Source organism: Culex pipiens, chromosome 2 (assembly GCF_016801865.2).
Source record: "Culex pipiens pallens isolate TS chromosome 2, TS_CPP_V2, whole genome shotgun sequence".
In the NCBI taxonomy this organism is placed as follows: Eukaryota; Metazoa; Arthropoda; class Insecta; order Diptera; family Culicidae; genus Culex; species Culex pipiens.
This window is the reverse complement of record NC_068938.1, coordinates 13,372,007-13,389,352: the sequence shown is the minus strand read 5'-3', so window position 1 is coordinate 13,389,352 and position 17,346 is coordinate 13,372,007. Positions and strand designations below refer to the sequence as shown.

General features: G+C 33.4%; 1 protein-coding gene across 5 annotated transcripts in view; it reads left to right on the top strand.

The window, feature by feature from the left end:
• The window catches only part of LOC120413859 (LIM domain transcription factor LMO4), a 361,145-nt gene that overhangs the window by 288,041 nt on the left and 55,758 nt on the right, over positions 1 to 17,346 (top strand). For all 5 annotated transcript variants that reach the window (XM_039574817.2, XM_039574816.2, XM_052709009.1 and 2 more), the window contains one exon: positions 2,250 to 2,403. In XM_039574817.2, the coding sequence (XP_039430751.1) occupies positions 2,250 to 2,403 (154 nt within the window). The remainder of the gene's footprint in view (positions 1 to 2,249; positions 2,404 to 17,346) is intronic.

The following is a 17,346-nucleotide window of genomic DNA, read 5'->3' as shown; positions in this document are numbered from 1 at the left end:
AAAATTGGCCCGAAAAATCAGGGGGCAAAAAAAATATTTTTACAATAAACTTCAAAATTTCAATGAAAATTCAAGTGCAACCAGCTGAAATCAAATTTAAATACATTCTTCTGCGTTTAAAATCATTTTTAGCATGTTTGGGTTTATTAAAAAATCTTATGATTTTTTGAAAATTTTCGATGCAAAATCTTTTTTTTCGATACAATTTTTGTTTTTGTCAGATCTTAGATTTTTTGAAAACTAATGATTGCAAAACAACTGAACTAGTGTAAAATGCATTTTGAAACACTTTTTTCATTTAAATGTGAAAACTATGGCTTGTTATTTAAATTTTTATATTTTTTTATTTTTTTGCCCCCCCCTTGACCTCGGCCAGGGCCGAGGGACAAAAACTTTTTTAAATATTTGCATCGGCCTTATTCATTTTCGAACTGTCGAGTAAAAACAAACATTCTTGCATTGTATCTACATAAAGTCGACTTTCTCTGAGTCGATATTAAACTCAAATTTCATTGAACAAGACAAATATAGCAATCATGCATCGCTATTTGGATCATCGATAGTATTTTATTACCTTTTTCGAAAACATATAAATTTTATCATATGTTCATTCCATGTTATAACAATTTGACTGCCATTTTATTCTGAAGTTGGAATGGTAAAAGTGATAAAAAGTGATAAAAAAGATTTAAATTTGGTTCAATACAGTTTGAATGAATTGTTCTTTATAATATTAATTTTGATCTAAAAAATCTGGCATTTAAAAATATTTAAGATTTTTTCTGAATCCCGAGAAATTTCAACAAAGTTTGATGCTTTGTTTTGACGGAATTTGGAAAAAAAATCCTAAGCCTTTGTGTTTTGCCGAAAGTTAGCAAAATATCTATTATTGTTTCAAAGTATGTATTTTGTCTTATTATCATTTTCTTCTCTGAATTATCTGAATAAAAGAATATTTTTCTCAACTTATTTTGCATGTTGTGCAACAAGCTATTCGATTTATGAGCTCCGTAAACTGGGGTGACTTTGATAGGTTTTTCCAATGCCCGTCAATTTCATAGCTCAACATTTTTGAGAATTTTGAGAATTTTGAGTATGTAAGCATTAAGGGATAACTATTATCGAACATTTTTGCAAAAATGTGTCTGTTATATTGGATGTATCAACATTAGTGGCCAAAGCAAATTTCTATCAATGTCACCCCGGGCTATCAATGTCACCCCAGTTTACGGCATGTTGTAATTTAAAGTTTTTATCCTTTGACTAAAAACTCATATTTTTTGTTCTTTTCCTTGGTTTAAAATATATTTTTCTTATTATTGCGAGATTATTGATTATTGTTGAAATATCGGTTTAGCAAGGTTTCATTTTGAAACCCAATATTTAGTGGTATTTCTTGATATAAAAATGGTAATTTTAAACCTAACCATGAAAGAAATGAATCATTTTGAATCCATGAAAAAAAGCGTTGTAATTAAAGAAATATTCACTTGAATTCCACTTTGAAAATTGCTTTGGTATTTTTTTAATGGTAATGGTCATGTTAGGTAATTTTCAACAGCATAAAAAGTAGATTTTTTTCACAATAAATGGAAGAATCAATGGCAATGTAAAACACAAAACAATCAACCCTAATGATAATTAAGGTTGTAGATTTAAGATAAAGCCTCAGAGCTTAAAGAAAAATCAAATTGTAAAAGAAGTGCAAATAAAAGTACTGAAAAGAAAATTAAATGAAAGGAGGGTTCAAAATCACGAAGATATAAACATCATTGGAGGTGAAATTTCGAAAAATAGCAGAAATACTCATTTTACGGTGACGAAATGATCTACAAATTATTCCCAAAAATGGCAGGGCTGAAGATTTCATAATAACATATCAAACTAAAACGGAGAGACAAACTTTTAACTGAAAAATCCTGTTCAGAAGAAGTTTATGCTACAGGTGCTTTAAAAAATAATGTTTGCAGTGAATTGAGTTGAAAAAATTGTACAAAGCATTGTAAAAATTGTTCAACCCTTTCAATTGGATTTTTTCAGTGAAACTTTTGTTTACCCGCTAAATGTCATTTTCCGTCAAGATAAGTGTTAAGCTCCAAAACAGTATCGAAAAGTATTGCTTTTTGATACAAAAGCGGAAAGAAAAAAAGCGGATGCTGAAAAGCACTTTGTAGTACTATCATTATTGGCGCTATCGGAGAAAAAGCTAGCTCAAACTTATCTATTTTTCCTCTCTTCAAATTTTCCAGGCAAAATTACGGAACGATTCTTCCTGCACGCGCTGGACCGGTACTGGCACAACAACTGCCTCAAATGCTCCTGCTGCGGCGCGATGCTCGCGGACATCGGCTCCAGTTGCTACACCCGCAGCGGCATGATCCTGTGCAAGGGCGACTACTCCAGGTAAGAACCAGCTGGCATCCTAGCTTACAAAAAGGGGTTTCTTTTTGCTTTCTGGTTATTAGAACATCAAAGATTTCGATGAAACAATTATTCCGTTGAAAACCACAAAGAGTTTGATTGTTCTTGCTGTTTCGATTGCATTATCAAAAGGCTGCTTTGAAGACGTTTTGGGCTACCTCTTTGGCCTTGCCTCAAATTGTAACCTGATAGTTTTCAAGCCGAAAACCGCAGGACCGCACGATCGGTTGGAGGTGATTTTATTTTTGGGTTGGCTTAATTTTTGGCCACCATCGACGGCTGCTCAACCCAACTGCCTGGTGCTACTCAAGAAGTCTTAGAAAATTTTATTATTGCGTATTTAATTTTTTTTTTTTTCGTTTCGTTTCGCTCGTCAAAAGAAGTTGGTGTTATTTTCTTTTCATTATGAACTGAAATTTAATCCATTTCTTCATCTTAAGGGGCAAAATGGGCCCTTTTGTTCCCGTTCGGCGTTGCACTCTCTCTCTATCTTAAACGACGATGGTGGTGAATATTAGGTTTCCTCCTTCAGGCCTCCACAGTCAGTGCAGCAGTGGTGAAAGGGACCCAATCAGTTTAATTCCTTTTCTACCCAAGAGGAAGGGGGGCAAATTACGCTTTTTTGCTCGACTCTGCACCAGCAGGACGAAGTGGGTGATAATGGCTCTTTGATGGACTAGAAGGGTTGTGGGGGCGAGGAGGGCTTTTTACAATATGTGAAAGCATCCATTTGAATGATTGGCATGTCATAGAGGACTTGTTTCCGTGATCTGTAACAAGGTACGAGAGAGCAAGCAAGTGTGCCTCTAGGTACCACTCTGCCGTATCAAAAGCTTCCCGCGCCACGTGCAGAACCCCGTCGTAGAGCGTTCCTGGTCCATGGCTCGGAGACATCGGGATATTACGGGTGTGGTGGTGGAGGAGGAGGGAGCGGCTGAAAGGTCCTTGCCTGGTCCGTTTCCTACTTCGTACTCTTTTTTCACCTCTCCCTCTCTATCGTAATCCCAGGACATGCTGGCAGCAGCTGACGGCGTGATGCTGTTGTAGGGTAATTGGCCGATTTTTGGTTTATTTTTTACACGATTTAAATCAAAGTCATTCCAATACTATTGTTTCAGTCATCATTTCTTACTGAAAAAAAACATTAATATAAATTCAGAGAAAAATGAATAGTGAAAAAGTGTTATTTGTATATTTATAACTCAATTATTATAAACTTGAGAAACGAAATGCGTTTTTCTCCATGAAACCTTTTTTTCTGTTTCAAAAATATAACAAAAGTTGTTGCTTATTTTCGACACTAGTGGTTGGTACTAGCAATGGTGGTCGACAGCTATAAAGTCAACTTCGTTTTTGTTGCTTATTTCCATGTAATCTGTGTACAGACTCGATTATCACTCGATCACTCGAATCACGATTGTTTGCTGAGCTTAAGTATGACCCCTAAACTACTCTAAAGTAATTTTCAATTTTCAGATACAAGATGATAGGTGCTAAAAAGGCCAATAGATTGCTATTTAGGACATTTTAGAAAACATTCTATACGTTATTTTTTGTATCTTTATTTCATTTGAATATTTTTTATAATTGTGGGACCACAGATAGGAAAAAGACACCAAATTTTAAAATCTTTTTGATTAATTGAAATATTGACAATTTTTGACAAAAACCAAATTATAAAAATGTATGATGCACTTAGTGGTACTTTTTGCTTTAAAACATTGAAAGCTGCGCTTGAAATTTGAGTTTAAGTATGTTGTTATTTTTGCATAATTAAAAAATCTTTTATTAACTTGGAATCACATAATACACTTTATTTAAATTTCTTATCGATTATTTTTAAAACCTAAAATAATCTTATGCCTGGCTAAAAATACAATTTCCTTTCGTTTTAAGAACTTCAGCGCAATCATGAGAAACCACAATAATATTAATAATGCAAACCAATTTATTGTTGTTTGTTAGAGAGTTTTTGTTAAAAAGTAGGGTTTCAAAGTGATTATAACCCTTTTTGTAAAAACAAATCATATCAAAACATATTTAAAACAAGATGAAACTTAAAAAAAAAAAGTATTTCAACATGAGTGTCCTCCTTCATTTATTTCGAATCAGTAATAACATTCTAAAAAGGCAATCTAATGATGGTAGAATTTTACTGAATAATTTCAATTAGTGTTAATATTGAAACAGAGCAATTCTCTACCAAAACCGGAAATGATTTTTTTTTTATTTTTTTATTTGGCTCAAACTTTGTAGGGGCCTTCCCTATGACCAAATAAGCTATTTTGCGTCATTGGTTCACTTATACAAGTCTCCATACAATTTTGGCTGCTGTCCATACAAAAATGGTATGTAAATATTCAAACAGCTGTATCTTTTGAGTGAATTTTCTGATCAATTTGGTGTCTTGGGCAAAGTTGAGGACTATTGAGAAAAAAATAGGTACACGGAAATTTTTTTTCAGATTTTTTAATCAACTTTTTTTTCACTAAAACTCAATTTCCCAAAATACGTATTTTTTGATTTTCGAGATTTTTTGATATGTTTTAGGAGACAAAAATCCGCAACTTTTGAGCCATAGAGAAACATGGTCAAAAAATCTGCCACCGAGATATGATTTTTTGAAAAAATAGTGATTTTTGGAAAAAATCGAAATTTTATTAAAAAAAATTAAATTTGCAATCGAAAAGTACTTCACAGATTTTTTGACAAAGAGCTCCGTTTTCAAGATATAGCCACCGAAAGTTTGATTTTAGCGAAATATTTGCAGGTTTTCGATATTTAAAAATAGTGACCATGAGTGATCATTTCTAATAATATTTTTTTTTTAAAGTTCAGAAAATTTGCTATAAAATTGTCTAAAAGACATTGAAGATTGGACCTCGGGTTGCTGAGATACAGCCGCTTTAAGAAAAAGAAACACGAAAACTTGATTTTTTTTAAGTCTCACCTAAACGACCCACCATTTTCCAATGTCGATATCTCAGCAACTAATGATCCGATTTTCAATGTTCAATGTCAATGTTCAATGTCAATGTTAAATTTTCCGATCTTTTTGGAAAAAATATTTAAAAAAAAAATTAATCAAGACCAACATTTTAAAAGGGCCAAACATTGAATATAACGCCCATTTAAAATGCTAGTGCTTCGAAAGATAATTATAAATTAAAATAATCAAGCTAAATATTGCTCTAGAACCAATTCATAACAAACTTCACAAAATAAAATAAAAATTTCAAGACTGATTTTCCTAATTTTAATGCTTAAAGTAGATTGCAGGAATATGAATCGATTTTTCAAGTTTTTTCATAGAAAATGACATTTTTAGTAAATAATTATTTTTTGCCTCCTAATTTTTTGGGAAATTTTGGGGTGGAAAAAATTGCGAAGGCAAAAATCTGAAAACTTTATTCAAATCAGGAATCAAAAGTTTAATACTAAAAATTCTTTAGTAAAAATTGTGTATTTACAGTAATAAAATTTTGAAAATTTATTTTATGATTGATCATCCAAATTACTTAAAAATTAACTAATGTTTCGATTTCCTCTAATTTTAAAAAAGTTTTATAGCAAACATTGTTTAATCTTGTTGCAATCCTCCTGAAGACAAAATTCTAGGATTAACATGAAATCTCTTAACGAAAGTTCCCATCATTTTGAAAATGCTAAAATATTGAAAACAAAAATCTCTGTGAATCGGTATTGGTTTTAAATAAGTTCGTGGAAAACTTTTTATTGTGATACTATATGAATATTCGAAAAATTCTAATTTCTCAATTTGGCCTCCAAAAACATCTGTTAATATAATTGAAAAATTGCCAATTATCAGCCTAAAAATATTGTACAATTTTTGAATGAATACATTCCAAATCAAATTAAAGTTATTTTTGATTACCAATTGCAATCAAATCCTGCATTTTAATCAAATCCATAATCGCTCAACTAATTAGCTTTTTACCCTACCCTGCTGCTCTTTGTTATCCAGCATCCTGCCAGCCAGAGGGGGTAGAGGAGGAGTCATTTTTTCTCTTTTTCTCATTGCTTGCTCCCATCATACACAACAACAACAACAACAACAGAACAGACAGCCCAGCCTGTGGCAGCAGCAGCCGGCAGCTGAGAGCGAGAGAGGGTGGAAGCGAAGCAATTAAATAAATTAACAGAAGAACATCTAGATCTCTCCGTGCCTCCGCTTCCTCCCCTGACGAGCCTATCACCCTTCAAAAATTCTGAGGGTGTTTGTGTTGGTCTGTGTGTGTGTCGTCCTTGCCAATCCAGCCAACATCCTTCTTTGCTGGCTCCTTTTTCAGGCATTATTCGTTACAAAACAAAAAGCGGGCGCACTTACACTAACGAGGCTAGGATTCCTTCAATGACACACATACTCACTCATAAGCCGTTTGTACTTGTGTGTTAGTTCCAAGTTTATTACTGCATCGAGCTAATTACGAAATGGGAAGTGAGAAGCCCGGCGGCGGCGGCGGCGGCCGTTTTGCGTTTCGGTTTGGCCCCTTAAGGTTCTGGTACCTATCTACTCTGTTTGAGTGACTGATAGCAAAGAGGATCGACATGTGATGCTTTTAGTGAAGGGGGTTTCTGATGAGTTCAATTAGTCAATTTGATTTTAGATCAGAGGAAATATCGTGATTTACAATTATTTTGAGCTTGGTTAAAGTAAAAGTTTTGTAGAATGTTAATAAGCACTAAGTTGGTTTGATTGTGTAACATTTCAAACTTCTGATGAAAACTAAAAATCTGTAAAACTTATTTTGAAGAAATTCGACAACACTTTTCTGATTAGCGAAATAGTTTGAAGGTCTTGTTAAAAGTTATAAGTATTTAAGTCTTAGTTTATCACTTTTTGAGACCTCAGATCTATGACCTGAGGATCTAAGAGATTTTGAAACATCTTTTTCAAAACCATAAAAATACGCATAGAAGCCAAAAAGCAGCCTCGTCCAACAAGAGTAATTTAATTTCATCAATTCTTCCCCGATGTCAGTCGATGCCAAGTCATGTTTTTTGCCCCAAACTTTGCTCATTCAATTCCGTGTCCGTGCCTCTAGACACCGAGAATCCTTCAAACACAAAACCTCCGCACAAATGCGTAGGAATTTGAGTGATGTCCGTCTGCTCGACCGACTCCTCTGTGTGTGCGTCCTCCAGAATTGCAATGATATCGGCCCGGAAAAAGTCTTGGACCACGCCGAGAGGAGAAAAGCCCCAAAAATTCATTAACCTCGCACGTCGTCAGCGCGCCTTCACTGGGGCCGGGCGTCGAATTGCCAGGAATGTCCTTTTTTGCCGGTTTTTCCGAGGGAGAAGAAAGCAACGAACGAAAGACGGCAAAAAGGCCTTCTCTGCGAGGACGAGAATGGTGATCAACATCAGCTGACAACAACACTATCATTAGGTGTCGAAACCGCTTTTGAAAACGCAGTGACGTCTGGCTTGGATGTGTCTGAAGGGAAGGAAGTAAGGAAGATGGGGGGACAGGGTGTCTACTGAAATCCAGGAATTTGCAATCAATCATCTCGATTTTGACAAAATTGGCTTATAACTTTGTTTTACCATGCTTCAGGGGACGAATCAAGAATATATCGATAGTTTTTGCAGAATTAGATATGAATCAGCCAAAGCAACAAAATTATTTTGAAATTTAGAAACATTTTAAACATAAATTTGCAAATATTTAACAATATGTATGGGCAACACAACAAAATCGGCCAACAAAAAATATTTATCAAAAAACATGCAAATTTCAATGAAATTAAAAGTCTTATCAATTAAAAACAATTTGAAATGCATTAAACTGCGTTGAAAATGATATTAGGCACGTTTAGGTTCGAATACAAATGTTTTGAATATTATAAAATTTCAATGTAGAGTACAGAAAAAGGTTTTACTTGTGAAGAACAGCAATGTTTTGGCAGTACTTTGATATTTTAAAAATAATGATTGCGAAGAAACTAGGCTCATGTAAAATCCATTTTAAACCAGTTTTTTTTTATTTTCATCAAAATGATCTCACGTATTTCTCCCCCTCACCACTACTTTGTCCAGAGTCGAAAAACACAAACTGCAATAAATGAGGGCCTCGATAAATTTAACGGAATATACATGATTTAATTTAATTTAACTAAATTAAACTAATTTAAAAAAAAAAATAATATTTAAAAAAATACAGCTTTTAACAAAATTTAACAATATTCAATATTTTTTAACAATATTTAACAAAAAATTTCAAAATTTAACAATGTTTAGGCCGTTGCAAATGTTTTTTGAAGTTTATGTCCCTTGACTCTGACCAAAGTCGAGGGGGGGGGGGGGGGCAAAAAAATAAAAAAGTATAAAAATTGAAATTACGAGTCATGGTTTCACCATTTTAATGAAAAAAGTGTATTAAAATGCATTATACACCTGTCCAGTTGTTTTGCAATCATCAGTTTCTAAAAATATCTAAGTATTGACGAAAATTTTATTTTTTGCGAAAAAAAAACATTTTTTGCGGTGCTGTACATTGGAGTTTCATAAAAATTGAAAACATTTTTAAACAAGCCCAAACATGCTAAATATGATTATCAATCCAGAAAAATGCATTTTAGATTGTTTTCAGTTGATTAGACTTCTATTTTCGTGGAAATTTTGAAGTTTTTTGTAAAAATATTTTGTTCCCCTTTTTTTTCAGACCAATTTTGAAGGGGGGGGGGGGGGCGACATAAACTTTGAAAAATATTTGCAACGGCCTTAACAATATTTAACTATATTTAGCAATATTCAACAATATTTAACAATATTTAACAATATTTAACAATATTTAACAATATTTAACAATATTTAACAATATTTAACAATATTTAACAATATTTAACAATATTTAATAATATTTAACAATATTTAACAATATTTAACAATATTTAACAGTATTTGACAATATTTAACAATATTTAACAATATTTAACAATATTTAATAATATTTTACAATATTTAACCATATTTAACAATATTTAACCATATTTAACCAAAGTTTAACACGATTAAACAATATTTAACCAAATTTAGCAATTTTTGAACAAATTTAACAAATATTTAACAAAAAAAATCGCAGAGATTAAAAAAATCACAATATTTACCAAAATAATAAAAAAAAACTGCGAAATTGAAAAAAATAAAAATTAGCAAAACATAACAAACTGAATTTTACTTAATTTATCAAACTTTTACGGAATTTAATAATATTTAAAATAAATCGCTAAATTTAACTAAATTCAACTAGAATTCAAAAAAATTCAACAAAATTCCACTGAATTTGATAAGTTTAACAAAATTTAATAAAATATAATAAAATGTAACAAAATTTAATAAAACTTAGCAAAATTGAAGCAAAATTAAACTAAATATATTCAAATTTAACTGACTTTAACAACATTTCACTTAAGTTGACCAAATTCAATTAGATTGAATTCACTAAATTTAAATAAACATAATAAAATTTAACTAAGTTCAATAAAGTTTAACAAATGTTTCTGAATTTAACGAAATTTTACTGAATTTAACAATATTGAACTAAATTTTACTTAATTTTTCTGAATTTAACTAAATTCTACGAAATTTCCCTGAATTTACTAAATTTAACAGAATATCAATGAGTTTGACAAAACTTTTCGATTTTTTACTATTTTTGAAATTTCACTAAAGTTTACCAAATTGCAGAATTTCACTTAATTTATCAAAATGACTGATAAATTTTACTAATTTAACTAATTTCTGCTACTTTTAGTTACTATTTTCTTTTTGTATCACTATTTAAATTTAAAAAAAATTCTAAATTTCACTCAACATAAAATTTCACAAAAATTTAAATATTTTTTCTAATTTTTATAAAGAAGAATTTGCAAGAATTTTATAAAATGAAATATAAAGTTGCCTAGACAAATAATGATGGCATAAACAATTTAAATTGTTTTTTTGTTTAAAGAAATTACAAGATACACAAATCATGTACCATTTTTTCAATCGCAAAGGTTTGCAATAGAAAAATCTGAAAATCAGAGATGCATTTTTATCTACATTATATTTTAATGCCAGATTAGAAAAATTTATAGTTTTTTTAAGCATTTAAAAAAATATTGCTTTTAAAGACTTCAAAAAAGGTTTCAAGTCGTCATTAAACAACTTATTCGATGTGACATTTTTAAGATTTGTGAAAATGGAATAGTTTCAGAAAAAAAAAATCCGAGTCGTCACCCCCTCAAAACACATCCCAAAACTGCCCCTAGCCCGTAAGATCGAAACATTGCAATCGAGGGTATACACAATCGGGGGGGGCGACCAAAGTCGCAAAAGAAAACTCTCCGGCCGGCCAAGCTGTCACGAGCGCCGGAGAAAAAAGTGCGGGAAAAACTGTTTCCACGAGCCAAAGCGGAAATCCCTCCGGGCGATTCTTCTTCGGCGTGTCTGAAGCGCACGGAAAAGGACGAACATTGAGAGTAGAAGGAAAAAACTGTAATTGAATTTGCTCCTAGCGTAATTGCATCAATTTACCTCGTCAATGATGAGCAGCAGAAGCCCCCTTTTTTGTTGGCGAGACCATCGCGTGGTCAAAAGTTTTTTTTTTTTCAACGTTTGAGTTCTCGCTGCTGATTGTCGACGCGGCCACACCAGAGTGTCCAAAGTGGAATTTGACGAAGACGTGTCGGGACTGCACAAGGAGGCCAATTTTCACGCAATGTTTGAATGATTTTTCAACTAAGTAAATACTCTATAATTATTCAATTGTGAGAGACCTTGCAGTCTCAGCTTTTCGCAAAGGCTCCTCGAAAGTTTTACCCTATTTTTCCCATTAGTGCAATCAGGCGAATGTCACTCAAAATCAGCAACACGTGCCCCGGGAGTGAAAATTATGCTTCACACACACACGTGCACTCACATGACTCCCATCAAATTGCTTCCTCGATTTCCAAGGGCTAAGAGAGAGAGAGAGACCGAGCCCAGGAAAGTCTTAAAAGGCAATCACAACTCCTGTTTGCCGCCGTCATGTTAAGTGTACGCACTGCTAGTAGGACTAGGTGGAAGGGGGAGGGAGGGGTGGATGCACTTCAATTTGCTCAAGTGCCGTCACTCCCACCCCACCCTCACCACCCACCCAACGCAACGTTGCACCGACGACGACAGGCGGACGACTGTTGCCACTTGAGTTGTTGGTGCATTAGAGGGAGGGTGGGGCGAGGGAGAGGTTAAGAGGGGTTTGTAAGTCACTTATTCCCGTGTAGTGTTGTGGGTGTGTGTTTTCAGACGGGACGTAACGTGTGCACGTGAGAGTGGATGTGGAAGTACGAGGAAAGTTCTAATTGTCATTTTCCTAATTAAATTAATAGTATTATGATTCAATTAGGTTATCCTTCTGGGAGAGACTGAGAGCTAGAAAGAGTGAAATGGGAGCGTCACGTGTGGTTGACAAAGTGCATTGCATGGGGGAGGGGGATCACGTGACCGAACGAGGTCTGTTATGAATATTTGGTTGAATTGAACTATTAATGTATTTTTATCAATCAAATTAGTTTTATTCAATGTAGGATAAGAAAAAGAAAATCATTCATTTTATTTTATAACAATTGTGCAATACTATTCCCATTTTAATTATACAGATTTTTAAACTAGCTTGGTTAAATGAAGTTCGTTTTTTTAGTTAATCCCATGCTTGGCCACTTCCAAATATTTCTCAAAATATAATGGGAAATGCAAAACATTAATGAAACCAGACCGTTTCATGAATTCAACCATTTTTTGTTGTTGAAAATCGATGTAAGCTGGTTAGAGAACAATGCTCAACGCTTTTTGTTTCATTTGAAAAAATCACATTAAAAGGCAAAAAAAAATCTAAAATATTAGAATATTTTTCTATTTGTATTTGGTTTTTAAAACTACATCAAATAACGATTATTTTTCAAGAAATAAGGATAGTCCCTTCAAAATCAGAAGCACAAACAATGGTAGAAAAGAATAAAGTTAAAATATTGTTTCTTAATAAAAACTTTGGACTCGACAATGTTTGTTTCATAGTTTTTTTCATTTCTTCCATAAATTAAAATTTCATTTCATAATTTTTGATTTTTTTTAAAAATAATGACATTTAAGACCACGAATTATGAACAGATCTGAGTTTTCAGCTTGCCAGATTTTTTTAATTGTTCGAGTTTTTGCTCGAAAGTGAGATAAAGACCTCCAGATTTGGTCAGATTTACTTTTCGCTCATTACTTTGGAATATTTTTATGATCGATTTTTGGGCGAAACCTTCTTATTTTTTTCAATTTTTATCTGGCACCAGTGAAACACATATGAAAAATTGTGCATCTGTGACAAAAATGTGTGTGGATTTCGAATAGTCATTTTTTACTAAGCGCCCTGATATTCGTGTACAGATTGTCACTTTGTAGCAAATGCTTGCTCATTTTCAAAAATATCTAATTCCTGTTAGATATTTCTTATTTTTTTTCAAAAATGAAAATTTTTATCCAATTTTGCTAAGATTTGATTCCCTAAAATTTCAATATTATTTTCGGGATGTTGAATTTTGTGTTTTTTATGATACTTTGTCCATGCATTTCCTATGTCAAAAGAAACAATTCTACTGTAGAAGTTTGTCCATACAATTTTTCGGGCAATCACACAAAAAGGACATGTGAATTTTCGAAAATCTGTATCTAGAAAAAGGAATTTTCTGATCATTTCTGTGTTTAAATCGCAAAGAGGTATATTTCCAAGTATTTTTGTATTTTTTTAGATTTGTTTTTGGAGACAAAAATAAATTTGAAAAAGTGGTGACTTTTAGAAAAAAAATCAAATATATTGTCATTTTTTTAAATCAAAACAACAAAAATAACTTTATACGATTCTAGATTAACATTTGAAAAGGTCCTGTAAACATAGGAAATTCCATAACTTATAAAACCTTGTAAAAAAATCTTTGGATTTTTGAATGCAAAGCATCGTTTTCAGTTTATAGGCATTTTATTTATTGACAATTTTCGAAAAATAATCAGTTTTTTAATAACTTCATGAAGAAAAATATCCTCGCTAATTTTTTTTTTCTTCGAAACTCTGAGAATATTTTCAACAATTTTCTCCATTGATTTTTGGTTGCTGAGATATATATATGAGATGAGATATATGAGATTTTCAATGTGTAATTAGATTAGTCCTCATTTTTCAACTCGTGCACGGAAAGAAATCCTGTAAGCTTATCCGGTATTGCTTTAAGGGTAATTCTCCGCCAACTCACACAGCAGTTGCCCCGACCCCTCTTTGATTTGCGTGAAACTTTGTCCTAAGGAGTAACTTTTGTCCCTGATCACGAATCCGAGGTCCGTTTTTTGATATCTCGTGACGGAGGGGCGGTACGACCCCTTCCATTTTTGAACATGCGAAAAAAGAGGTGTTTTTCAACAATTTGCAGCCTGAAACGGTGATGAGATAGAAATTTGGTGTCAAAGGGACTTTTATGTAAAATTAAACGCCCGATTTGATGGCGTACTCAGAATTCCGAAAAAACGTATTTTTTATCGAAAAAAACACTAAAAAAGTTTTAAAAATTCTCCCATTTTCCGTTACTTGACTGTAAAATTTTTTGGAACATGTCATTTTATGGGAAATTTAATGTACTTTTAGAATCTACATTGACCCAGAAGGGTCATTTTTTCATTTAGAACAAAATTTTTCATTTTAAAACTTCGTGTTTTTTCTAACTTTGCAGGGTTATTTTTTAGAGTGTAACAATGTTCTACAAAGTTGTAGAGCAGACAATAACAAAAAATTTGATATATAGACATAAGAGGTTTGTTTATAAACATCACGAGTTATCGCGATTTTACGAAAAAAAGTTTTGAAAAAGTTGGTCGTCATCGATCATGGCCGTTCATGGTCACCCGCGACAGACACGGACGACGAAACAAAGAGAAACGCAAAAAGTAACTTTTTCAAAACTTTTTTTCGTAAAATCGCGATAACTCGTGATGTTTACAAGCAAATCCCTTATGTATATATATCAAAATTTTTGTAATTGTCTGCTCTACAACTCTGTAGAACATTGTTACACTCTAAAAAATAACCCTGCAAAATTAGAAAAAACACGAAATTTTAAAATGAAAATTTTTGTTCTAAATGAAAAAATGACCCTTCTGGGTCAATGTAGATTCAAAAAGTACATTAAATTTCCCATAAAATGACATGTTCCAAAAATTTTTACAGTCGAGTAACGGAAAATGGGAGAATTTTTAAAACTTTTTTAGTGTTTTTTTCGATGAAAAATACGTTTTTTCGGAATTCTGAGAACGCCATCAAATCGGGCGTCTAATTTTACATAAAAGTCCCTTTGACACCAAATTTCTATCTCATCACCGTTTCAGGCTGCAAATTATTGAAAAACACCTCTTTTTTCGCATGTTCAAAAATGGAAGGGGTCGTACCGCCCCTCCGTCATGAGGTATCAAAAAACGGACCTCGGATTCGTGATCAGGGACAAAAGTTACCCCTTAGGACAAAGTTTCACGCAAATCGAAGAGGGGTCGGGGCAACTTTTCCCGATTTCGTGTGAGTTGGTAGAGAATTACCCTTAATTTTTTTACGATTTTGGAAACATTTCAAGGTTAACAAATTCGACAGAATTACCGGATATGCTAACAGGATTCTATCCGTGTAAAAAAAAAAAAAATCTTTCCCAGTTCCTGAGGGCAACACTCTTGAAGAGTATCGGGGCCGGCATTTACAAAGCGGATTTAGTGGCAGTTTTTTTTATACTCAACTAATGTTAACATGTTAAGGTTAATGTTAACATTCCATAGGTCGCCTTCCTAAGGTGTCGTTAATAAGGTCCAGCCTGTGACAATGCACTACCTTCCCTTTACTAAGCAATCGAATCCAGAAGAGAAACGATAACCAGTTGTGTTGGTCCGAGCCGGGATTTGAACCCCGATCTGCCGCTTACTAGGCGGGAGCGTTACCACTAGGCTACGTGGCTCGGTACGTCGGTGTGATATCACGGAAACTATTGGGTCGATTTTCAATGTAAAAAAGCATTTTTTTGTGAAAATTTTAGCATTCTTATATAACAATAATTTTGAAATTTATATAAATAGCTCAGCATTTTTTCTTTATCAGTGTTTTAAATATTTTTATTGGAAAAATACTGATTTATCTGTCAATAAAATTGAGTCTTCTTAAAATGTCAACTTCAAATCAAGTTTGACATAATTCATCAGACGTATGTGACCCTTGTCCGTCTGGACACTTTTTCAATAATTAATGAGTGAAGTTTTGGACAGGAGACATAAGTAAGCAAAAAACACACAACCCCCTTAAAAGTGCGTTTTTTGTTTTTCCCTTTTCGATTTTTCGTCATCCTTCACCCCGTCACAACAACCTCTTGAAAATTAATTCCATCCCTGGACCAGTTTTTTTTTTTCCTCTGACTAATAGAACTTTACCCTGGAGGGCCAACCCAAGTCAGGCAACAAAAAAGCAGCAGCCAGTTTTGTGGCGTGACGGAATGGCTTAACTTTGTTTACTTCATTATCCTGGCGAGAGGCGACCCCCCGAAATTGGTCGGCCAGTCTGGGTCTGGTGGCGGCGGCACTGCTCCGATTTTGACGTTTCGATCTTAATTGACGAGGGTCGACCTGCCAAGTTGGTGCCACGACCATCGGCATCACCATCATCATCTGGTGCCTGCTTCTTCTTGGTTTTGCCGTTTTGTGTAGTTTTCTTACACACCCAAAAATTTGAAGTTTAAAATATTCGCTTTAATTTATTTTTTAATTTAATTGATTGATTAAAATTTTTGGTTTAAAATTTTGCCTTTTTTTAATTTTTCAAAATTTGCAACTGTGCAAACCATTTTGCAGTCAAAAGCCATCACCGAAATTGGGTGGTGGAATGGTAAGGTTAGGCACATTAAATGAACCCTCCTCATCTTGTTCAACTTTTTTTCGTCGTTGCCAATTCTCTCTGTGTACGTGTGATGTCCTGGCGAGGATTGATCAGCCCATTCCCCCTCTCTTCGATTCGATTGTGTGATTGTGTCTGTGTCTGTTTGGATAATGCTCATAAGATAAAATGTAATTGGTTTTATTATCCCTGTCTTGACTAGCCGGATTGGTGTGCAAGATGGTCCTTTTTTTTCGTCTTCCCTTTCTTCTTGGGGGGTTGTTTGAGTTTGGCGAAGAATCGTCTGGCAGGGTGTTCTCGATTTGAGAGGGGGGATGCTAAAAAGGTGTTTGAGCACTTTTCAGCTTGAATTAGAGTTGATTTCATGGACTCTAATTGGTTTCAACGAATCAGCTTTGCGGTGACCGCAGCAGGGTAGGGCTGGCCTGAATGCATAGATAAGTTTTCCAGATGAAGTAATTGTTTTTGTTATTAATGAAGATTTAAGTTTATTTATAACAGGAATTTTCAAACTATCAATTTTTCTGTAGACTTACATTTTGTCTATAGACTTCGTCTATGTTCGCATAGATAGTTTTTCAAGACAAAGTAACCGTTTTTTTATTAAAAATTTATTAATATATTAACTTTATTTTAGCCAACTCAAATAAAGGAAACAATTCTCAAATCGAAAACGCTTCTAATGAAATCCTCAAAAAGCTGAAACTCGGGAAACTGCAAAGATGTTTGAGCGCTTTTCAGCTTGAATTAGAGACGATTTCATGGTCTGTAATTGATTTCAACGAATCAGCTTTGCGCTGAACGCAGCAGGGTAGGGCTGGCCTGAACGCATGGAAAAGTTTTCCAGATGAAGTAATCGTTTTTGTAATCAACAAAAAAAGAATTATTTTTCTGTTTCAGAAGTTTTTAAACTACCATTTTTTCTGTAGTCTTTTGTGTATTTTGTCTGTAGACTTCGTCTATGTACGCATAGATAGTTTTTC